This window comes from Stegodyphus dumicola, chromosome 3, assembly GCF_044657685.1.
Source record: "Stegodyphus dumicola isolate Sdum_Otavi_A_Nest chromosome 3, ASM4465768v1".
Classification (NCBI taxonomy): Eukaryota; Metazoa; Arthropoda; class Arachnida; order Araneae; family Eresidae; genus Stegodyphus; species Stegodyphus dumicola.
Window position 1 is genome coordinate 83,082,538 of NC_140770.1, and position 25,971 is coordinate 83,108,508.

The window sequence follows — 25,971 nt, forward strand, 5'->3', positions numbered from 1 at the left end:
TTCCGTAAACATTTGGCGTTTGGCTGTACATAATTGTTCAAACTCCTGGTTCAGTTTGGGCAGTTATGTTGATGTTTTGATTGTCAGTATACGAAATGTGAATGAAATTATGGCTTTTCTAACAAAAGTATTTAAATTTACAGACAGTATATGTTTGTCAAAGAACTGGTATCCAATTAGTTTTTGTTTAATAATTATGACAAGAATTGTTAATATTTTGCCATATTTTATCGGAGAATTTCATATTTATATTATTTTCATGCTTTCCGCTAAGAATTAATATACGTAAAAATTGCAGCTCTTCTTATAAACATTGTGTTTGTTAATTAATCATTAATAACAAAACTTACTAACTGTATGTATTATAAATCTGTCGTGACTCGTAAAATATGTTCCAATTGAGCAACTGTTTGTTAAAAATATGTTTCTTTTTACCAATATTATAATGCATATTTTTATAATTGTTTCAAAATAAAAAAGCAGTGTTAATATTATAGTTCTTTTACTGTTTAAATGTTTTTGAAAAACTCAAGACTTATTTAAAATTACATTGAACTGCTATTAGTGAATATTATTCATTCACGTAGGTTTACTAGTACAATCGAATGTGTGTGAAGTTTTAACCACATTCAGCATTTCATTTTTTAGACATAAAAATTAGATGAGAAATATTTTTTAAACACATTGCCAGGAAAGTTTGAGATTTGAAAAAAAAATTCAAATTTGAGATGACCATTTTAAGAAATTCCATTTATGAGTATTTACTTATTAAAGCGGACATCGATTAAGTCTTTACTGACGTTTGAAATCTGCATATTATAAATTAAGTAATTAAATTTGTTTTTTTTTTTTTAGTTGCATAGTGGGCACTGTAATAATACTATTAAGAAAAATTAACATTTTGTGATTTCTATTTTTTGCAGATAAGATGGTATTGAGCTAATAGTTGCTATATAGATGCATAATAGCTTTAGAAAAGTAAAAATGCAATTTACATTTTTACTACAATTTCAGAAAAAAGTTTATTTTAACAACTTTAAGTTTTTTTTTTAATTTGGTAGATCAACATGATTAAACATTTAACCCAAGTGAAATTATGTTATGTTTAATGTTATATTCAATTGCACTATATAATTTATGAAATATTTATTCAAAAATTATTATAAGAATATTGGTGTCATATTTTTATCACTAGCTTTTCTTTTTTTAGGAGCTTGAGTAATAAGAATAACTGGCTTATTGGATGTGCATACTTTACTAGCAAAGTCGATATTCCCTCTCCACCAAAGAGACCTCTTAGTGCTTACATGTTATTTTGTCAAGAACATAGGCAAAATGTGATTAAAGAAAATCCAAGTAAATACTTTTTTTTTTTTTTTTTTTTTACATTTTTATTTTGCATGAAAAATTATGGTTGCTAGAACACACCTTTTCCGTAGCATTGATTGTAATGAAAAATTCATCAGTTATTATTTCCGAGAGACAAAGACAAGCAGATGTTCCCTTAGAGAGTAATTAAACCTTTATGTGAATTTTTTTAAAAATGTAGATTTTATTTTATCAGAAGCATTTTCAGTGATTCAACACCATTGCCTTCAGCTGTGATAAATGTTTGTGAAATTTTAGTAGCCAATCATGATGCCCTCTGTAGTGAAGGAGGAGAGCAAATTAACAAAAATGAAACAAATCAAGTAATGCCATCTAGGAATGAAAAATGAAATCAGAAATGATCTGTTTATTAATAGGTGGGAAACACAGATTAGAATTTGAGTCGTTGATTAATGTAGAAATATTGTTATTGAAGGTCCCAAGGAACAAAAATAAATTTTAGTTATTTAAATTGTTAATTATTCTGGTCTGTGCGCACTCACTTTGACCTTAAGATCCATTATATTTATTGTACTACACTGAAGCTACAAACTACATAGAATCAGTATTTTTCAAAAAGGGAATTTTCAGTTATGTACAGATGAATAGTAAACATCATCATGTAAGTAATGAGAGACAAAAAGTAATCCATCGAGTTTTGACTCATTCGTAACAACCATTCTTGTTAATGATGGGTGATGTGAAAGATAACAAACTTTAATAAATTAAGACACAAATAATGTTGAAATCTTTGCTACTATGAGCCTTGAGTTTGCTGACTTCTTGAACTCAGAAGAACCATTAAATATTTGGAACTACTCTGATATGCGCCCTCAAGTCGCCAAATTTCGCACCAAGTATTTTTGGCGAGAAACTTCATGCTGCCATATTACTATCTAAATCTTTTGTCTACATTTCAAACTTTTAGCCTAAAATATCTCCAAAAACGCGGTTTTCGCACATGTAAAAACTACGTTTTCAACATACAATTTAGCTAAAAATCCGAAACAAAAAATTTAGATAGCAAAAACGTAAAGTTTCTAACCAAAAATATTTGACAAGAATCCATGTACACAACGACATGTTTTAACTTAACATCTACGAATGGCACAATGTAAGCAACGAACAAATCTACAAACTACGCACACCTCGCTTTAATAAATTAACATAACAACAATAAATTTCAAATAATACCATGTACACAGCATCCTGTTTAAACTTTAAAAAAATTCTACAAATTGCACAATTTAGGCAAAGAAGGAATCTACGATCTACGCACTCCTCGCTTTAATAAAATAACATAACAACAATAAATTTCAAATAATACCATGTACACAGCGTTCTGTTTCAACTTTAAAAAACATCTACGAATTGCACAGTCTAGACACTAAACAGCAAAATAAAATAAATTTCAAACAATTTAAAAAAAACAACAATAACGACAGAAATTCATACTAAAGAACCAATGAACATAACATTCTACAAAATAAGAACAAGGATAAAATAAAATGCACTTACCATGAATTAATTCGTTTTCGAATAGCAGAAATATAAATTTCATGCTGCCTTTATTATGCCACCACGTAATCACTATCATATTTACATGACAGACAGACACACTATCCAGAAAATTTATAGTATGGTTCACAAATAAATAAAATCACAAATCCCTACTTCTATCATGCACTGCCATTAAAAATAATCTCCCAGACCCTCTTTCCACACTTCCAAATACCCACTACCCCTCAACAGGATAGCCACAATGATATTTCCTTTTGCCGAACTTCAATTCAACAACTACCATTTTATCTTTCCCTCCCATCTTCTCAGACACAGAGGCAAAAGATTTTTCAACGTCAACAGGGTTGCCATAGAACACGCAATCGTGCTAAAAACCAGCGCAGAACACATATCGCCACATTTGGTGAAATTAGGGCGTATATTAGAGTTGTACCAAATATTTTATTCTATTCTCGTATTTTTGAAATTGGGTAAGAGCTATTCTTAAATTGCTGAAAAAAATTACGATTTCTAAGATAATATAAGAAATCAGTATTTGTAGCAGATTTCTCTAGACACGTCTCACATTCTGCAGGTTAAAAACTTCTTGAGAAGAAAAGCTTATTAAAATCAATAGACTAGTTAAATTAAAAATGTAGGGGAATCAAAATAAGCAATTTCCAAGTTTTACTATCTGTAGGGAATTTATTAAGAAAATCTGGATATGTTTTTGGTTTTGTGAAGTTACCTGCTTTATATTGCATATACAATGAAATCTTTGATCACGAACAAATTTTCCAAATGAAAAATGTCTTGAATGATGGACAGTATCTCAAGATGTTTTAAAGTAAGCTAACAACAAATAATATTCCAAAATGCAATTGATGTAGTGGAGGAAATGTCTTCATAAAAAGAAGACAGAAAGGAGAATGTTTTTTAATTATTTGATCTACAAATTATGTGCAATGGGGTAAAAGGCAAAGGTTAATGAAGCATTATTACCCTGATAAAAGCAACAGTAAGCCATAGCATAAATATGTGTTATAATTTGACAGTGCCATGCCTTTCTTTAGGAATATTTTAAATAAAGATGGGGACAAATCACAGTGCACAAATTTTATTTTGATAAAGATCTAGCGATTCTCAATTAGAGGTGAGCTATTTTAAGAGGAAGAAGATGGGAAACAGATAGACAGCAGCTACCTGATATTTTTACAAATAGGATTTCCCTTCCAAACAATAACATTCTGCACCTTTGCTTTCTTCATAATTTTCTACGTATGCTGTCAATTTTTCTTGGTAAAGATATGATATTACCGTAATTTCCGGAAGAAACGCCGCTGCGTTTACGTATTTAAAACTTAAATTTTAAGCGGTTGTGGTGTTTCTACCTATACGGCGTTTAGGTGCACTAAAAATAAAATATTTCCTATGATGATCATTGTACATAGTTTGAATAACTTTGTCATTGTACATAGTTTGGATGGCCTTGTCATTGTACATAGACTGGTGCTGTTCTCACAAAAAAGACCATTCAGTTGCTTTTTGTAAATGTTATTTTGTTTACATTCTTTCCCTTGAATGGACCTACATGCCTTATTCACCTTAAACAGGATCTCAGAACAATAACATTCTTCCCCCTTTCAAATCAGCATTCTCATCATTTTGAATAGTCTCTCTCCTCTGCCATTCGATGAATCTTCCAGGACCCATCCTCTCCCCACCCCAGCCTTTTCTGCAATTTTTTTCAAAAGCGGACACGACTCCACCTGCCTCGCAATAACGAACTCTGAGGTATTTCCCCTTCAGCATGAATCAATTTTTCTTGGCATTCTGCCAGATACAGATTACAGATCTCATCAGTTTGGGTACAAATATTTGTTGGATAGTTTTTAAGTAAGAAGAGAGTGGGAAATTTTTGAAAATGCCACCTAAACGGCACAGAAGTTATACTGCTGGTTTTAAGCTTAATGTAATTTCACGTGCTGAACAAATTGGGAATAGAGCAGCAACTCGAGAGTTTGAAGTGGACAAGAGATGTATTCGATGTTGGAGAACTGAAAAAGGACTTAAAAATATGCCACAACAGAAACGAGCCAAAAGAAGTGGTACTATAAGATGGCCGAATCTAGAGGACGACCTTGCAAACTGGATAAAGAAGCAACAAGGAAAGGGAATGGCAATTTCGACTGTAAAAATTCGCTTACAAGCAAAATTTATAGCAAAACAAATGAACATAAATGATTTCAAAGGAGGGCCTTGCTGGTGTAGCAGGTTTATGAAAAGAAAAAATATTTCTGTGTGTTCTAGAACAACAGTGGGGCAACAATTACCAATGGACTGGCAGGATAAAAAGGCATCTTTTCTAAAATATGTGACAGATATTATTGACAAAAAAAACTTCTTTGGTCACAGATAATAAATATGGATGAAATGCTGTTAGCTTTCGACTCTCCTGCAAACAGAACTGTTGATGAAACTGGTGCAAAAACTGTATCTGTGCTTACGACGGGGCATTAAAGAACGTCATTTGTGTGTTAGCTTGTGTAGCAAACGGTGACAAGCTAAAGCCGATGATCATTTTTAAACGAAAAACTATTCCGAAGGGAGATTTTTCTAATGACGTAATTATTTGTGCAAATGAGAACAGCTGGATGTGCGAAACAATCATGCAAGAGTGGCTACAAAAAAGTTTGGCAGTGTCGTAAGGGATCTTTTTTCCAACCAAAAGGGTTATTGATAATGGATTCCATACGTGCTGATTTACTTGAGTCGGAGAAAACCAGATGTCAGAAACTGTCTATGACCATAGCAATAATTCTTGGTGGTTTGACAAAAATCTTACAACCAATTAGATTTGCCAGGTAATAAATCCATCAAAGCTGAAGTCCGTAAGCTGTGGGAATGTTGGATGAGTGAAGGATTGCATACGTATACCAAAAGCAAAAAAATGCGTAGAGCATCTTATGAAGAAGTTGCAAAGTGGGTAGGAAGTGTGTGGAAATCAGTAAAAACATCGTCAATAATAGCAGGGTTCAAAGAACCTGAAATTATATCCTTAGATAAAGAGACTGTAAACCAAGAGGATGAATGTAACGATCTGGACTTAGATCAGGATTTACTTAATCTTTTTAATTCAGATAGTGAAGAATCAGATTTTGATGGCTTTATATTATGTATAGGTTGCTTTAATTCCTTTTGTAAATAAAATTTAAAATTTTCTTTTGTCATCCAAATTTAATATTTCGTTGTTAAAACTTTTTTTATAATATAGTCTGAGTATTACAAATATGGACTTCTTTAGTGGGTAAACATAAGAATATGAACGTAAATATATTTTCAACATTTCTTACCTTAAATTTATTTTTGAGTTATGGTTTCATTTCATGCATTTTTCTTGACTGATATGTCATATATTAGGACACATGTTGAGATTTTGCATGTATACGGCCTACGATGATGTCACGCACAGTTTAATCTATTGTGGCATTTCTGTGTAATTTTAATTTTGGAACTACTCTGATATGCGCCCTCAAGTCGCCAAATTTCTTGCCAAACATTTTTGCCGAGAAACTCCACACTGCTATATTGCTATCTAAATTTTTTGTCTACATTTCGAACTTTAAGCCTAAAATGTCTCCAAAACACGGTTTTCGCGAATGCAAAAACCACGTTTTGAACACACAATTTAAGCTAAAAATCCGAAACAGAAACAAAAAATTTAGATAGCAAAACCGTAAAGTTTCTAACCAAAATTATTTGACAAGAGTCCATGTACACAGTGATATGTTTTAACTTAAAAAAACATCTACGAATGGCACAATCTAGGAAATGAACGAATCTACAAACTACGCACACCTCGCTTTAATAAATTAACATAACAACAATAAATTTCAAAGAATACTATATACACAGCATCCTGTTTAAACTTAAAAAAACATCTACGAATTGCACAATTTAGGCAACAAACGAATATACGAACTACACACACTTAACTTTAATAAATTGACATAACAATAAATTTCAAAGAATACCATGTACACAACATCCTGTTTAAACTTTTAAAAAAAATTTACGAATTGCACAATTTAGGCAACGAACGAATCTACGAACTACGCACACCTTGCTTTAACAAAATAACATAACAACAATAAATTTCAAATAATACCATGTACACAGCATTCTGTTTCAACTTTAAAAAACATCTACGAATTGCACAGTCTAGACACTAAACAACAAAATAAACTGATTTTTACTGTGAAAATTTGAAAATATAAAGCTGATTTTTGTTATTTGACTTCTGAATTAATATTTGTTTCGCATGTTATTGTATCTTAATTTTAATATGTGTGTTAAGTGTAGTTTTGGATATGAAACACATGGCATTAAATAGATATGCAGAAGTACTGTAAAAAGTGAAAACTTTTAACCTAAATTTAAAAATATATTGGATACTTTCTGATTATCCGCAGCCCACCAAAAAGTTATAAAAAAATATTCATGACTCGAGGCAGAATGCTCCTTAAATAGTTATGTGGCAGCCCACTATGCCCCCTAAAAGTATTTATTTCCCAACTCAGGTATGTACATAGTACATATCTGTTTTGGCCTGTGTGCAAGTCATACGATGTGTATACGATGGCCAGAAGTTGTACGATTTTGTGTAATTCTCTAATGCTTTTTTTAAGCAAAAATAGATAACTGTGTGCATGAGGAGAGCAACAGTGAAAGAAAGGATTTTTCTAAAAATGTGTTTTATTACAATTTTCTTTTCTTTTTATAATTTTAATTGATTGCTCTTGTATGGAGTTCTTAGTGCACCTTTTAACCTTCTAGCATTTTGCACATTCATTTATTAGAAAAATTGTTAAGGTGTTTAAGATGTTTTGATAAGATTGCAGATAATCAGAAAATACCAAATAATGTTTATGTGATAAAAAATTAATATGTTGTTAATTTGAATTGTGTTCTTCGTAGAATTAAGTAGCTCAGAGCTAGTGAAGAAATTAGCGGAAAAATGGAGTCATCTTAGTAAGGATATGAGGAAAGTAAGTAAATTTCTCTTTCCTTTCACATCTTTAAATTTATATGATAGTGTCTCATTTTATGACTCTTTATTTTTAAATGTTACCAATAAAAGTAATTAAATCACTAAAACCTACTATACTAGACCTTATGTGCTAGTTATTTAGCCACTGCATGAGTAAACTTTTAGCACATGTTAACAGTTTTTGCTTTCGTGATGACTCAATAAGATAAGAGCTGTGAGTAGGCTGTATTTTGATACATTTTCTTTTCTTTTCTTTCTTTCTTTTTTTTTTTTTTTATTTATTTTTTTTTATTTTTATTTTTAACAATATTTGATTTACTGATAACTAATGAAGATGTTATATTATTCTTCCAAGAAAGAGGCATTTTAGCATACATTTGAAAATGCAAAAATGTCCATGAAATTAAATTGTATATTAATGAAAGCGTCTGGAGTTGTAGGGGAATAAAGAACGATTTCTGAAAATAATATAGGTTTACTTTTGTAATAATTCTCTATTTTGATTAAATACTTAGGCATTTATGATTACATTTAATTCAAACTTAAAATCACTGAGGTCAAATTTCAGATCTATGAGTATGATTACTGCTTAATTTATAATAAATGACAAGCAAATTAAAATATCTTATATCTTTTATATTTGCTTATGTAATTTCATATTTTTGTCTTGTGTAATTTATTTTGTATTTTAAGCCATATGAAATCAGTGCTAGAGAAAATACTTTGATTTATGGAGAAGCACACAAAAATTTCTACGAGAACCTTACCAGTGAACAGAAAGAAGAGTTAGCAAGACTAAAAACTGAACAGAGGGAAGCTCGTCGTTTGGCAAAATTAAAAAGAGTAAGTTTGTGTTATGTAAAAGTTCTACATTTTTCTTCATGGTGACATGTATCAACATTGTGAAATATAAATATTCACTTTTAGAACCTCCGGGTTTTTTTTTTTATTATTACATATAATTAAAGAGCCATTTTATCATGTACTATATATAAAGAGATAAAAATTTCATGTGATTTTTTTCATTATTTTAACACAAGCAATAAAATTTCAGTTACATTAGTGGAATAACAGAATTTAAATTAAAATCTGACTCATTTATTAATTTAATTGGTCTTTAAACGTATTTAACTTTTTTAGGCTCTCCGTGAAACAAATCTACCAAAATCTCCAGGATCAGCCTACAATTTGTTTGTGCGTTCGCAAGCAAAAAAACTTGACGTTAAGGAACGACATGTAAGTTTCTCACTACCAAAAATACTTTTAATGAGAATTTATTTCTCAGAATTAAATCTTAAAATTTGGTTGCCCTTTATGATTACTACTAGTTTTGTGTGCATTAATTGTAATACTGTTAGCTTTGATTCCCAAGTTTTTCTCTTCTTTTTTAAGAATTATTATGATGATGATGATTAATATTACTTTTGTTGTTTATTCTGTTATGCTCTTAGCTTTACCTACTCATAAGCAAATTTAGATCAGTGGTTTTAATACAGTAATCAGTATTCTCAAATACGTAAAAAGTAACAGTATCTGTCATTGTGTAAATTCTGGCTCTTTGTAGTAAAAAAATGTATTAATTTGCTTCTTTAAACTTATTAAGATAATACCACTGAACTGCATTTGCCTACTTAAAGTTTTAAAATTGGGATTCATTTCTTATGTCTATTATGACTGGAGATATATTAATAAAATATTTTAGATGTATAAGAGTTAATTAAGTTACAATTTGGAAAGTCGTGCATCTTTGCCATTATTAAGGCTTATGTTTAAGTAGCACCAAGATCCATCTTGTTACTGGATTGCATCATATTGGCAGTCCTACTCAGAGCTCTTAGCAAGTCGATGACGAGTAGCTGGCATCCTAACCATAATAACTTAGTCTGCTTCTTATGAGAACAGCTCCAAATAGAATTATCACATTGGGCAGAGTTCAATAGTGCAGATGAAGACTTTGAGTGTAGGTTATGTTGTTGATATCATGCCATAACCATGAAACTGTACTTTTTTCCCTTACATGTGTTTTATATGTTATTTCTTAATGTTTTATGCACTGATAAATGTGAGATGTTCATATTCTCTGAAATAAATACGAGAATTATTATGTACAAATAAATTCTAGCTCAATTTCTTTCAAGACCAAATGCACACAAATCTCTGTATATGTCTTTCTTAAAATACTGATTTTATTAATTCACGGCTTTTGCATGGTGCTGACAATATCTTCTTTCTGGGTAATGATTTCTCCCTGTTTAAGAAAAACAATTTTTTTTCTCATATGGGATAATATACTATTGAGAATGAAAGATAATCATATACTTATAGTTTAAAATCGTTGTCAAGTTTAATTACTATTCAATGCAGCATTCATTTCATAAGTTATTTATTTTTTAAGGAGGGGGCACAGAACAAAATACAATTTGTGATCTGTTTCGTATACTGATAATGGAGACTTCATGTTAAAAATTATTTCCTGATGAAAAATTTATAATCAGTGCATTTAATAAAATAATATTGTGGTTTTGGCATGATGTTTGATAATATTAGGTTGTAACAGAAGTTTCCCACCACTGCAAATATAGTCTGTGCAAACAGTTTGCGTTAGTGTTTTTAATCATATTTTGCCAAACGATTTTTGGCATTTGGAAAAACGAGACTTGCTTTAGAGCACTGTGTTGTGAAATTTGTAAAAAAATATTATCATTAAGTACAAGGTCCTTAATGGAACTGCCAGATTAGAACCATCATTTACTTCCAGTTCTGTTGCAAACAATCAGCTACAGAATGTCTCAAAACCATGTGTATAGCTTTAAGTGCTAATGTTGTATCATATGACACTGTGAAGGTTTTAGTACTGAAAATTAAACAAGGACTATGACATTCAAGAAGCAGAGCACTCTGGCTGGTTTACTGTTGATGAGGCCCGCCTGCAAGAACTTGTTGAAGGAGATCAGTATGCAACCACTTTAGGGCTTGTTAAGGAACTCGTACAGTTGTTCTCAGTATGAGAGAGCACAATCAGTAGTTACCATTTCAAACTATTTAGAACATTAAACAAAAGACAATATTAAAAGCCTCAAATGCTTAAGATCATAAAGTGATCTCTCATTATTCTCAATACTCTAAACTCAACTAAAAACTGATGCTCTTTCTGGTCTTATTTAATTTTCCCATGTTCACTTAGAAATTTTCAATACTCTCGATTTATCAAAATTGCTGGAAGGCATACAAAGTTACAGTTACAGAAGGATCAGACCAGTTATGTTACATAGGCAAAATGCAGTCAAATGATAGCCATTTTGGGCAATTTGTCACCATATTTGGCAATAAAAATTGGTAATTAAAATCATTGTCAGCATGACCAGCATCATTAGTGGCAAGATTGCCATTTACCTCAATGTTAAATGGACTTACCCCTGTAACCATGTTTTTCTGGTGATGCTTCATACTCTTGAAGCCTTTCATGTTATGTTATACAAAAGATACAAGTTATGTATAATATCACTAAAATGTTTTACATATATACAAATTTGTAACAGTATGAAATATGCAGCTTTTTCAAACTATTGATTGGAAAAGAATGTAATATTGGCAATCATTTTTTGAAGAATTTTTTTATTCATTTTAAAATTTTCAACCTGCTGATAAATCAGAAAGTTCTTGCCAATAAGCAAATGCTACAGTGACCTAGCAGGTAATAATTGGTGAGAGTAATATCTGATCTGTTTAGGTAGATGAGTGAGAATTTCCTGTTACTGAGTTTTTGTGAAACCAGTTTTGCATTATGTGATTTAGTGCTATTGTTATGACTTATCTCATTTATCTGACAATAACATAGAAGAAATCCAAGATTTTTTATATGATGAGCACAGGATTGTGTCTGTCTGTGGTATGGGTTTTAGGCTTGTTATTGGTAACAGTACAATTGTGCCCAACTCCATCTCAGTTTACAAAGATAATCACTTGGAGAACAGATCCAAAGGTCTTCCCTACCACAGACTTCTTGAGAGTACTTTAAGTTTACCATGTAGTTTAAGTGTCCCCATGCCTCAAAGACGTCATATACTTAAAAAACGTGCAAGGTGGGTTTTTTTTTTTTTTTTTTTTTTTTTTTTTTTTTCTTCCCCATGATTTAAACTCTGGCAGAAGATTTGATATAGCAGCCAGCATCTCTAACTTCAGTATTGATCAGAGTGATGTGATTCTATTTAAAGAATTACAGTAGGTCTGATGATTTATGTACATTTGGAGAAGTTGAAACCCATTTCAAATGATTTAATAGATGACAACTATGTCTATATTAATTAATTGATTATAATTTAACAGTTCAAAGTGTATGATATTTTCTGCATCTCATCACGTGCAGAGCAAAACCCCCTTTGGTTGCAATCCTTGTTTTTCTGCGAGTTTTGGCTACTATTTCAACTTCTGTCTCTGTCTTTTTCAAGCAGCATTAGCTTAAAGCAGGGCTGTCCAACTTCAAATGGCCCAAGGGCCACTTTAAAAAAAGTTCGGTTTGGAGAGTCGCATTATAAAATACTTTGTACGCAACTTTATCAGCGAGTTTTCATAAGTATGGTACTAAAAAAGAAAAGCATTTGTATTATTATTTTGATTTATTCAAAATTATGAAATTACAAAAAAGTTAGTGGGAAATTTGAAGATGTTGGTTTTCACTAACTAGTGCATCAATATTAACTTTAATATTTGTTGTTGATTAACGAAGCAGCTGAGTAAGCAACTTATCAGAGAGGGAACATCTATATTTTGACTTTATAAATTTCATGTTGCAAAAGCTGCTTTTGCAAAGATACGTGTTTCCCGCCATTGAGCCCAGTGTAAACCCTAAGTTTTGCAAGTTCGGGCATCATTCTCCAGGCAGCAACTTGAAAAAAATCTAATTCAGTTTCAGTTCTTAATTGGTAAAAAGGAACTGATTGCATATCATACAATTATCTGCTCTTCAGGTCTGCTCTGCTTATGTTCTCAACAGAAATTGTAAGGGACTGAGTAAAAACTTAAATCTCTCGTTCGATTGCTGTGTTTCTTGTAGCTTCAAATTCATTTTATTAAGGTGAGTTGTCAGGTCTGTCAAAAAGGCAAGGTCTAAAAATTGTGTATCTATTATTTGATGTTCTGTAGTGTCGGACTTCACTTCATCTGTAAGGAAAATTGGAATTATTGCAAACAGTTTCTGGTGTTTAATCAACGAATATCGCTGTAAAGTAACAAGTCCCCATATGAAGCATTTATTTCGGCCAAAAAATCACAAAACTTTCTGTGAGTCAAAGCACAATTGCTCCCTCTAACAATATTAATTATTTTAACAACCACATTCATGACATTAATTTGATGTAAGGATTTTCCACATAGGACCTGTTGGTGAACAATATAGTGTATCACAGGGCAGTTGATGTTGTTTTGTTTCAAGAGTCCTGCAAACTCAATTTCAGTTCCTATCATAGCTATGTCTCCATCAGTAACAATATAGGAATGTTTATCGAATCCCCCATAGTTCCACACCATCTTATTTACAGCTTCAGAAAATCCATACCCTTGGTTGTACTATGGAGAGGAATAAGATCAAGCATCTCCTCTGCTAAACTGAAGTCGTTTTGTCTTAAAACATCCTTTTTCCAAAGAAAATCTCAGTTGCATTTTGTGTAAACGGAGAAGTGCAACTTTATATGTGTTTTGATTTTTCAACTGAGAATTCATGTGAAACTCAAAAGAGCAGCATGGGAAAGTTTTTATCTTCATTTCAAGTGGCCCATTGCTGTTAATTTTTTACAGTGAAAGGTGTATCTTTACTGCATCATTTTCCGCATCTCTTAGTTCCCACTCCTAGTGCCCTATGATCATCCTTAAGTTCAGATTTCTACTTCAGAACTTCTTAAACTAGCAATGTCATTGGCAATCATTGATAGTCCTGTGATATTGAAAAAACTCTTCTGATTCTGTATTCAAAAGCTAGCTTATTTATCCAAATATTTTAAAATTCAAATTATGTATTTTTATTGATATAAGGTAGATTTACCTTAAATTTTAAAAAAAAGTATTTAAAGTTGCATATGAAAGTTTAAAAAATTGCTTTTATTTACCTCATACAATGATAAGATTAATTATTTTTAACAGGAATTTATAAAGGAATGTGCTGAGTTGTGGAAAAAAATGTCTGAATATGAGAAAAAGGTTTGTCTTTAAATTTATTCAAATGCAGCCTCAAACTGTCTTATTTAATATGTTAATATATAAGATATAATTTTGCAACTTTGTTGTTTTTATTTCTTTATGAATTTAGTGGCAATCAAGAAAACCTGTATATTATTATGTTAAAACATGATTTTGAAATTGCATATTATTGCATATTCCATCATTTGTTGGAAGGCTAAAAATAAAGATTTATGAAAATAGTAAATTCTAAAAACTACCTTTGCCATGCTTTTGAATAAAAAAAGTTTCAGCTATAGTACATATTTCAGTCTTTCAGTGCACATACATATTTACTGAACTTCGTTTTCAAGTTCTGGAACTTTGATCTGAAATTATTGATATTATTTACAGTTGTTTATAATTGCTGCCATTTAATATTAATAATAATAAGAATTAATGGGGAATATGTAATTAATAAATATTAATAAATATGCATACCCATATGCATATTTATTAAATCTTCATTTTGTCGTTCATTAATTAGATAAAATATTAAATTTGGTTAGTTCTTATGACTAAATGTAATTAGTTTCCATAGCTATACTAATGTAATTAGTTTCCATAGCTTTACTTATCTAAAGCCGGAGGCTGCTTTCTGAATGGTGGTATTAGAAAAGGGGGGTTCTCTGAAAAGAGCTTTTCTTGAAAACAAATTGCTGAAAAAATTCTGGAATATTTCTTTATTTTGTGAGAGTTAATATCTGTGGTGATTTCATTGGGAGTTATTTCTGTAGGGCTAATTAATATTTATGTAATCAATTCAAAGCCATTGACACCCCTAATAATTCACTGGCTGTATAAGAAGAGTATTAGATGTTTTCAAAAAAGATATATGATCAGTCTAATTTTATATTATGTCAGTAGTAATACCAAAAATGTACAAATTTAAGAAGTTTTGAACATGATTAGGGAAAATGCTATGTAATAAAATTTAAATATTGAGACTTGTAAAAAGGAATACAATATACTAAATCATTCATGAATAATAAATCTTGTTTTTTTATTCAAGTTGTTAATTTGAAATTTTTTTTCAAATTGAAATTTATTCATTTTGTCCCCCCCCCCTTCTTCTTACAAAAGTCATTTTAAGTCTTCTTATCATCAAGCATAACAAAACTGTAATATTTTAAAATTTGATATTGAAGCTTTAGAAATTCCTAAAATAGTTACGACACTTTTTGATAATACAAAATTCCAAATTCAAATGCTCACAGTATTGCAAATGCATTTATTAAGTATACATACTGAAAGACTAGAATTTTCATTATATGCCTTTTCTAAATTGCTGCAATGTTTTAAACATGTTCTACAGACTGCTATAATTCTCCCCTTAAATGCCTCTTCATACTGTTATAATTTTTGGAAAATGCTGCTCTGGACTGCTGCTCTTTTTAAAATATGTTGTAACCTACTACATTTTAAAAAACATTCCACTGCATTACTTGAGCCAAAAGTAAATTTTTCTGCCACATAATTAATCATTTGTATAAAAAAAAAAAGTCTGCTATATATTAATCTGGTTAAATTATTAAAAATAACATTCTTAAAATTAACTTATTGTCAAAAGTGACAAAGTGCATGTTGTTTCATTATAATATTGAAATCAAAATTGCCTCACCCTCCAGCATATCTTATTTTTCTATAGATACAGGAGGGGGGATTTACAGTTTCTATAGATCGGCTTAAAAGGTCCTGAATTTGAATGAGTAGATTGCAAGTAATAAACTGTTAACCAGATATGGCATTAATCATATTATAAATAAATGAGCTATTTATTAATATTGTGGCTTTGATTATATCATACTACAAATATTGAAATAATACTTTGTTCTTTACTACGAACGCTTCATTAGGTGTGTAATTTTAACTCAAAGGACTAATAAGTTATGTATAAAGTATCATTTGTTTTATTACTATTATTTTTTTTAATAATTTTCTTCAATATAATTTGCAATATTTCTATTTCTGTCTGAAATGAAAGCTTTTTTTGAAAATCTGTTCATGTGACTGATTGAAACAGGAAATTGGCAATAAATATTCTTGCATTCCAGCAGCAAGGCTTGGAACTACCCTAGACTGTCAAATTTATTTCTTAATTTCAAAAATATTAAATCAATATTTTGCAGTTTTTTTCTTTATCTGACTTATCTTTCAAGTAATAAAGCTAGAGTTTAATTGCAACATATAACCAATCATCTAAATCAGTGGTTCTCAACCCCTATGCCGGAAAGCACCGTGGTGCCCGCCGAACGTTTAACGCTATGCAATCACAATAAAAATGTTTTAGCTTTCAATAAATTTCTATGTGAAATTTTTCTCATTTTTAATGAAATAGAACTTCCTTCCAACACAGATACCAGCACAAAGTGACCGATCTCTTTTATGTCCATGTATTATTAACTCTATCCAACTATAAATTTACTTTGAAAAAGCAAATGGTGCCCGCCGTCCAACAGATATTCTGGAATGTGTTCTTAGGGACAAAAGGTTGGCGACCCCTGATATAAATCATCCTTTCATATTTCTAAATCAAATAAAATTAAACTTATTAAATTATATATTAATTTTTTTTCATTGATGTAAACTGTAAATAATATAGTACAGCATATTAAAAAGCTATTAATTTGGGTAAATGAATGTAGCATATGCTTTAGCCTTCAGTATTGGCAAATATACCACGTATAATTTTTAATGGAAAAAGCAGTTACAAGCAGTCATATATCTACAGATCTTTGCTTAGCCTTTGATTGTCTCTTACTCTAAAAGTCATTGTGTAGCCATAATAAATACTTCTTTTCCAAAAATAAGTGATAATTTGAGTTACATGATCTGCCATTGTCTAGCTATAGCTAATTAAAAGAAACAGGGTTTCTATGCTACCTGAAAAAAAACTGAAAAACCAGGAAAAGTCAAGGAATTCGAAAATTGGCCAATAAAATCAGGGAATTTGAATATTTTGGCCAAAATCTGGGAAGGTCAGGGACGTGGCGCGCAATGAACTGGAAGTTGATCTGTCAGCACTATCCTTATCTTCAGGGCAGACGTTTTTATTTTATTTAGCTTATAATTCCTTACTAAATGTAGTATTTCATCTCAATATACTCTGTCTTTGATATGATATAAATCAAATTCCTCATCATTAGAAATATCACAAATAGACATCAAATAGACAAGACTTTCTGGTTGCAATTTCCTAATTTCAACTATGTGTAATGTATGCTTTACGCATGCGTGCGTTGAAAGAAATGCTTAATAAAGTACACAAATAAATATTCAGCTTTTTTGTTTTTGTAAATTTTGATACCCTTTAGATCATAATTGCATTTTATTTCATAAATTACGGTTTCATATATTTAATTTTATAATTTCTGCATGCCATCTTACCAGATTTAAACTGATGATCTATAATCCGGAATCGCCCAACGAGTCCGGATTAAAGACTTTTGACTGTATAAATAAGCTAAAAATTCATTAAAAAATTAGAATAAAACTTCTTACACGGTTGCAATTATTATATTATCGAGAAATTGCCTTGCTTTTATACCAATTTACTAATTAATTTAGATGCTTTAAATTTATATATATATATAGTCATATGTAATTGGCAAAATTTTGTGTTTTCAAGTGGTACCATAATTAATTTACCCTCAGCACAGCCGACACGCGCTATGTGGATAGCTTGGAATTTTCTTGAAACACACCTGGAAAACCCAGTGAATTTCATGTTCAGGTTTGAGTGGCAATCATGAAGAAATACTATGGTGCCTTTGTATTATTTGTACTAAAAGGAATAGAATGGCAAACAGAACAGATTGGAGTACAGAACCTTCCTTGCGAGAGGACATTGGAAGGAGAATAACAACTCTCCAAATTTTTCTGGCTCAGTATCTGGCCGGGCTATGATCTCAGTTAGTTCTAGATATTTGGAGTGTACTCTCTCACTTGCTCTGTGTATATATATACTCACACATACACACACACACATACATATGCATACATCGTACAAAGTCCAATATCTGGAATCGTCACGACTTTGGCAATTCCAGATCATCAGTTTTAATTTAATAAGAGGCTATGTAAAAATTCCAAAATTAAAAATGGGAAATATAGTACAAAGTTCGTAATCCGGACATCCATTATCCGGAATGATCTATAATCCAGACCTCAAAGCCACAAACTTTTTCTTTGTATGCTTTATGCATGCGCGTAGTGCATTTACGCATACGCGTTTAATGTATAACGGACGGTTACTGATTCTAAGGCATTTCAGTTAATGCTGCAGTTTGCGCTGTTTCTTAATCTTCTAATTAGAAGATCTGGCTTATTATTTTTTGCAGACTGTTAGAGCAATTTTATAAAAATTAAGCTGAACTTTCGATTATGTCAAAAATAGTTTCCAATTCTGGAGCTGCCAAAGGATCTACAAAGCGAAAGCATGTATCGATGTACCACTTCTGATAATGAAGAAAGTGACAGAGAGGTTATTGAAAACGAAAAAATTTCGATTGACAAATTAGTCGGTATTCTCGACACAGCAATTACAGGACTTGAACAGTGGAACTTTGTAACTGAACAAGAAATGATGTCTGTTTATAGAATTAAAGAGAAAGTATTAGCATAAAAAATGAAGCAACTTAAACAACTTACATTGAAAGAAATGTTTAATGAAGTAAACAAATAAATATTAACCTTTTTTTTTTTTTTTTTTTTTTTTTTTTTTTTTTTTTGTAAATTTTGATGCCCTTTAGATTGCTCTTTATTTCATAAATTACGGTTTCATATTTTTAATTGAATAATTTCTGCATGCCATCTTACCAGATTTAAAGTGATGATCTATAATCTGGAAAAACCCCTAATCCGGAATCGAAGTCCTGACAAGTCTAGATTACGGATTTTGTACTGTAGTTGTTTATGAAATAATGAAGCATTTATCATTTTAAGGGAACCGAAATTTCTAACCATGTTTCCCTGCATTTGTTTTCCCCCTCAGTATTTCCAATAACTTAATAGTAAATAGTTATTCCTAATTTCTTTAACTGTTGTTTTCTTACTGTACTTATAAAATGAAAAGTATTTATAAACAAACTACTGGTAGCTATCAAGCTAGGTGTGTGGGGAGGTAGTAAGGAGAGAAATATAATGTTTGTTTGTTTCCTAAACATTTCTTTGAATGTAAGTTGTTTAAACTTTTTAAACTTTTGCTAATACTTTCCTCTTTTATTTTATAGATATTTCTTGTTCAGGTATAAAGTATCATTGTTTAGGTCTCATGATTATTTGTCGAGAATTTTAACTGAACTGTCAGTCATAGTCTATTCATTCTCAGCAACAGGTGTGTAACTTTTTTCACTATTGATAGCAATAATTAAGGATTATTATTTATTACAGGATTTAAAACTGTACTACAGGTTCCGCTATCCATTAGTTGACTGATGATTAGGGCATTGTGATCACAATAAAAAACTTCTGTTACATCTTCTTCATTTATTACACTTCTCCACATTTCTTGCAAACTCTGTTAATTAGCAGATTTCATCTTCTATAGTGTTCAAAATCTATGCCAAAATGAGGTTGCTTTCGCCTAATTTTAAAATTACACCTTTTTAAGTTTGAATTGTGTCAGTGCCATTTTTTTTTTTCTGCTAAGGCCAATAGAAGGCAAGTACCAAATATGCTTTAACTTTGCAGATCGTGCTGCAGCTCCACAATCGGAGAATTTTTCAAAATAACCAACATTCAAATTTTAACTTTGATAATAGCTGTAATAATAATAGCCTGCAAAAATTATTAAGTTTAATCAAATTAGTTAAGGAAGAGCACAGTTTGCTATGTTTGCTAAACTTAATTTTTCCAAATCTGTTCATTCTTTGTTTTGGTCTTCAACAAAAGAAAACCAGTATTAGCAACATACTTTTCCAAACAAATATGTTGTGGGGCTTCAGTTATTCTTTAGGTTAGTTGGAAATATATTACTCCCCCTTCCACAACCACTCAGAGACCGAAAGTGTAATTGTAGTTAACATCAACCAGTGTATTGTCATTGGCCATAGTTATTCCCTAGTCAGCATGCGTTTGAAAGTAACATACTAGAATATCAGTTAATTGGGAGAAAAATCTCTGTTATGACATACATGCCTTTTGAATATTATACTAACCATTCCAAATTTCATAATAATAATAATTGCTTGTGGTCCAGATATTGAACATCTGGATTTTGGACCTTTGTACTCTTATCTGCACTTAAGATGTGCAGCACTATAAAATCCATAGGCTGGAAGGATGGATGGATGTTTTACAGCAGCGTCTCTTAAATTGTGGGTCGCGACTCCCAGGGGGATCGCGGGACCTGCAGCAGGGGGTCGCAAAAACATTTAGCAGTTTTGATATTTCTTATTATAATAAATTTACAATTACCAAATATTTTTACACAATGTATCTGAAAATAGATGAAGATATGTCAGTACAGACAAAGAAAAAATGAAAATGTTTCTACGCATTCTTTTTATTATATAAATGTTCATTCTACTTGCTTTGCACATGATGCTGTCATTTCGTCTGTTACTTATTTAAAATTTTCACATTATTCTGTGTCTTAAAATTAGAAATTAAAGTTAATGATCTAAAACTGCAATAGTATATTACAGTACAAGTGAAAAAATTGACAGTTTCACACACACGTGTGTCGGATTTACACAATGCTTAGGGGTCCCACAAAATTTTCATAATTATTATGGGATCCTGGAGGTCACGAAAAAATCTCATTGATAAAAAGGGGTCGTGACTGAAAAATGTTTAAGAAACTTTGTTTCAGAGGAATGATTATGATGGAGATGTTATCGTTTACTAAAAGTTTAAGTGAAGTATGAGCCAAGCAGCTGTCTCTAACAAGGACAGTTTTTATATCATGTAGTAAACCTACCAGTTTCTAATGCTGCTGAACCTAGTCCATGAAAGAATTTTTAAACCAATCATTCATTAATGTTTGTGTCATTCATGCTCTTTTATTTGAACATTAGATGACGGAGAAAATGTGTACTATTTTAAATGCCCAAGGTCATGTATTTTTTCTAATGATGAAAAGTTGGCATTTGGGCATTCCTTTAGCATTTGCACATGCCAAAATCATTTGTTTCATTATGGAATATTTGATACCACTTGGAGTCTTTTCTGCAAAAGTGTCCAAGGTATTTCAGGGCACATATTGCCAGAAAAGACCATTGTCAGCATTATGAATTGTTCTGGAGGTAATGTTATGCTGTTAAGGAGTTTAGTGAATTTATCTGATTCAATATTAACTGAAACTTTCTCCCTGAAATTTTTAACTGCCTTACGCACAACATTTTTTAATTTGATTAACCAACCTGATGAATATGTGTTCTTGGTTTTTAAGCCAATTTTCTTTTGAAATATTTTGGCTTGAACCTTTAGCACTAGGTCCATCAATGGCACACACTTGCTGTGATGCTTTCTCACCCATTCAAAGAGCACTTTGTAATGATCATCACTTTTAGCATAAAAAGACATTTTCCTGGTATTCATTGCAAGTGGAGTGTCAGAATCTACAAGACATTTAAAATATTCCTTTTCTTTCTTTTTCATACACTGTTTACCTTCCAATGGAATACTTGTCACATAATTTTGAGACAGATATGCCTTTATCCATATTTTTTGCAACTTTTTCACTTTTTGCTTGATAGAAATTAAAACATGCTTTCACTTTGCAAGTCTTTGCTCCAGAATTAGAAACTCTTTTCGATGTAATTCAAAATTCAAACTATAATCTTGATAAGATAACTGTAATAATAGCCAGAAAAAATTAATAAGCTGGCTTAGATTAGAAAGCTAAGAATGAGCACATTTGCTATCTTAACTGAAATTTCATTTAATCTTTCTCCGTTTCCTATTGCTGTGCCAAAAAGGAAAATAATAATAATAATAGTAAAAGTATGAATAATTTCCCATTCTAAACAAATATGTCTTGGGGCTGTACTTACTTTAGGTCAGATAAATGTGAATCCCTCTTCCAGACATTCAAGGGTTGGACAATACATTGATTGATGTTGGCCTTGCGATGAAGGCTAACATCAATGTATTGCCATTAGCCATGATGTGATTCCCTGAAGAGAAAGCAGGTGCTTGAAAGTGATATGCAAGGATCTCAGTTAGTCTGGAGAAAATAATTTTTTACAGCACACTTTCTTTTTCTCAAGTATTATATTCTCTATATTTCCTTATATAGAATTTATAAGGGGATTTTTTCCCTCCTTCTTTGGTGGTTTGGAGTCTTGATATTATATAATTCCATATATTGGACATCTGGATTTGGGACTTTGTATTGTATATATTTTCTTGATTTATAATGAAAACACTGCAGAAAAGTAAATAGAATATTTTTATGTTCATTTTTGTTTCAGAAAAGCAGTATTTCATCTGTAGGATGTTGAGTTATCTACTAAGTGATTAAATGTAAAATGCTGTTGCTTATAAATCCATCAGTTATTTAGTTCACTGATAGGAATATTTTCTTCTTGCAGCAGTTTAAAAAGGAAGCAGAACTAGAGAAATTACGATATGCAGATGAAATAAAGAGTTGGAGAGAGCAATTACTAAAAGAAGGCAAATCTGACCTTGTCAGTTTATATAATGATATGAAGGGACGGAGAAAACTGGATGATGAACATTCTGCTTTAACTGAAAGAAAGAAGTCATCGAGAAAAGGCGATGTCAAAGAGCAAGTTGTTTGACTTTTTTAGAATGAAATGACTTTAAAAGTTTGTTTTGAATATCTATTTTGATATAGAAACTGCGTGGATTCTTCATTTTAAATGTCGTTTATTTTAGAAAATGTGAAATTTTTAAAATGTATTTCATTCATCAAAATATGGAATCATTTCTCTAACATGTACAGTATTTTTGCTTCAGTTATTTTTTTTATCCAGGGTGATAAATGGGGAAAACTGGATGATGAATATTCTGCTTCAACTAAAAGGAAGAAGTCATCAAGAAAAAGCGATGGCAAAGAGCAAGTTGTTTGACTTTTTTAGAATGAAATGACTTCAAAAAGTTTGTTTGGAATATCTGATATAAAAACTATGTGGATTCTTTATTTTAAATGCAGTTTATTTTAGAAAATCTGAAATATTTAAAATGTATTTCATTCATCAAAATGTGGAATCATTTCTCTAACAAACACAGTCTTTTTGCTTCAGTTATTTTTTTTTTATCCAGGGTGATAAATTTATTTACTTTTCAGAATCTCTACAAGTATTTTAATACATATGTGTAAATGAAAAATAAAGGAAGTTATTATTTGAAAATTAAACAGTTTTTTGGATTTATAAACATTGTTGCATGCATACCTCATACATATAAAACAGAACTTTTGCATACAATTATGAGCTACAGATCTCTAATTACTACACCAGAAAAGCTAGATAGAATTCATTTTTTACTGAAATAAGTTAGAGTTATAAATAGCTCAAGGAGAAAAAAAACAGAGATAAAGTAAATTTTCTTTATAATGTATGAAATATTGCAAATTACCAGATGTCAAATATTGGCCAGATTTGCATATTCAAGTCAATTAGCGGCAACAGCCACTAGTACGGAAGATTATCCTACAGTTGGAATTAAATTCCAACTGTGGAATTGTATAGTAGGAGCAAGAAAAGGTGTAAAGCTAGTAGTGAGTAATGGCAGAGAGTGAGAACTGCCTAAGAGTGGGAGCCTGTTCCAGTGTGGCCGAGTGAATTTTGTGCCAAAAAGCAGCTCAACTGAAATTTGTTCCAGAGTAGTCAAATGCTAATTCCAAATGTCTCGGGAAGTTAGAGATTGGACTACAAGATCACCAGCTTCCCTTAACACTTTCATTGCTGGGCATGTGAAGTTGTATTGATAAATAATGCTGTGTTATAGAAATAAATTGTACCTATATGCCCACTAACTTATTATAAGAAATAGGATTTAAAAGAGGTAATAAAAAATTATGTATACCGTATTGATTGCTAAGCTTAAGTATAGAATGTTATGACTGCGCGCAAGCGCACGTTCGCCACTAGAGGTGAAATTATTTCTGCAGTGCCGCATTACGGGCTGGAGCATGGCATTTAAAAATTAATCAAAATGAGAGACAATGTGCATTATTTTTGTGTGAAACAAACGAACAAACAAATATATATATATCATAAATAAATATACATATATATTACAAATGAATTTATTATGAAATATTTACAATGGTATTATTCCAAAATATATATTTTAAAATGTTATTTGTGTGTGATCTTTGCATGAAATGAATCTTCGTTTTCATTGCAGCCCACATACATTTACAACTAGTTTCTAACCTTCACTTCAACTGAAGCTGAAGTAAAGGTTTAACTGAAGTAAGTTGAAGTTTGAAGTAAGTTTTAACTGAAGTTGCTTTGTTTTCTACAAACCTACAGATTCAAAGTCAGATACTTACAAGTTCTATCTTTGAATAAATTAGAATTAAGACTATACAGTGAATGTTTACACATTTTCAAAATGATTTTGATAAAAAAAAAAAAAGAGATAATTTAAAAGTAAATGTTTTGAAATAAAAATTTCTGTCAGTAGCTTATTATTTGAAATGAGAAATACTGCCTGCTACTTTTAAATTTATTCTTCCTTCAAAATGTTGCATGTAAACAAGCTGTAGATTAAAAAATATGTTTTGCATGTTCTGAAGAGAAATATTCCTATTCCATAATTCAAAAACATCATAAAATGCATGGTATAAAATTTCGATGTGCAAAAAAAGCAGTATTATGAATAGAAAAGGAGAAAATTGTTAATTATTTCTTGTACGTAGAAAGAAGACTCCAAACAAATGCCTAAAAGAGGTATGCCCTTCTTCTACAGTTAAATCGTTGGTAACAAGAGAAAAACCACAGATATCAATTACAAAGTCTTTAAGTACATTTGCAGCATCAATAAATAAAATAATAAACCAAGATTTACAATTAAGCTAAAAGACATAATGTTCACTAATTTTTGCCAAGAAATGTGGCTGAACACAGATCAATTTGTAGCATCCTGTAGGAAAACTATTTAGCGAGAAATAAATGAAAATGCATTGTGACCCTTGATGAAGTATGGGTTTATTTAAATGACTGCAACAAAAAGAGGTCTATTTATTATTAAAAATGGAGAGCTAAACATATAAAAACGTGGTTTTTGTCAATGCAAAGAAAGTTTCAATAAGGGTTTTATGATTGTCATAGGATTCTCTTACGATGACAAATTAAAAATAAAAAGGATGGGGAAAAAATTTTAATAAGCAACTCAACATACTATCAAGAGAAACATTTGTTCAATATTTACAGAAGAAATTCCATTTTTTTAACTTGGTGACTTTCAAAAAGTGAAAATTCATTAAGCCGTAGCAACACGTCATGCTTTGAAAATTACAACCACATTCCTTGAAAAAAGAAAGTCTGATTCAGATATTGCATATATAACTTTTCAGGGTAGTCCTGTGAAGTTCCCTGACATTTCACCTGTGGACTATTGTACCTCTGGCCTCCTGAAAGAGTTCGTTCTAAACACAAATCTACCACAACTCATGAACTCTGGAAAGTAATGAAACAGGAATGGAAATTTTATGAAAAGCCTTTCTCTCATGGAAATCATAGTGCAGGCTTATGGTCCAGAAAAAAGCTATCAGATCAAATGTTTAAAAAAATCATTTTCGCATTTTAAACGGTGATCTAAAATTGTTTAAAAATGTGTAAATACCCTCTGTAGAATAAATAAAATTTGACTCCAATTATTAATATGAATATCACTTACAAAACAGTAATTGCATATTCCAAACT

The 25,971-nt window shown here is 30.8% G+C and overlaps 1 protein-coding gene across 2 annotated transcripts; it reads left to right on the top strand.

Annotated features, from left to right (window-relative positions):
* The first annotated feature begins 11 nt into the window (after positions 1-11).
* LOC118203194 (transcription factor A, mitochondrial-like) lies at positions 12-25,929 on the top strand. 2 transcript variants are annotated; one of them, XM_035375460.2, is made up of 8 exons: positions 12-168; positions 1,211-1,356; positions 7,846-7,916; positions 8,612-8,761; positions 9,059-9,154; positions 14,054-14,110; positions 22,666-22,862; positions 23,071-25,929. In XM_035375460.2, exons 1-8 carry the CDS (start codon positions 110-112, stop codon positions 23,183-23,185), a joined length of 891 nt encoding a protein of 296 aa, XP_035231351.1. In that variant the 5' UTR covers positions 12-109; the 3' UTR covers positions 23,186-25,929. The 2 variants fall into 2 exon arrangements, with proteins under 2 accessions (XP_035231351.1, XP_035231352.1); XM_035375461.2 differs by having other exon boundaries at positions 12-127.
* The last annotated feature ends 42 nt before the right edge of the window (positions 25,930-25,971 follow it).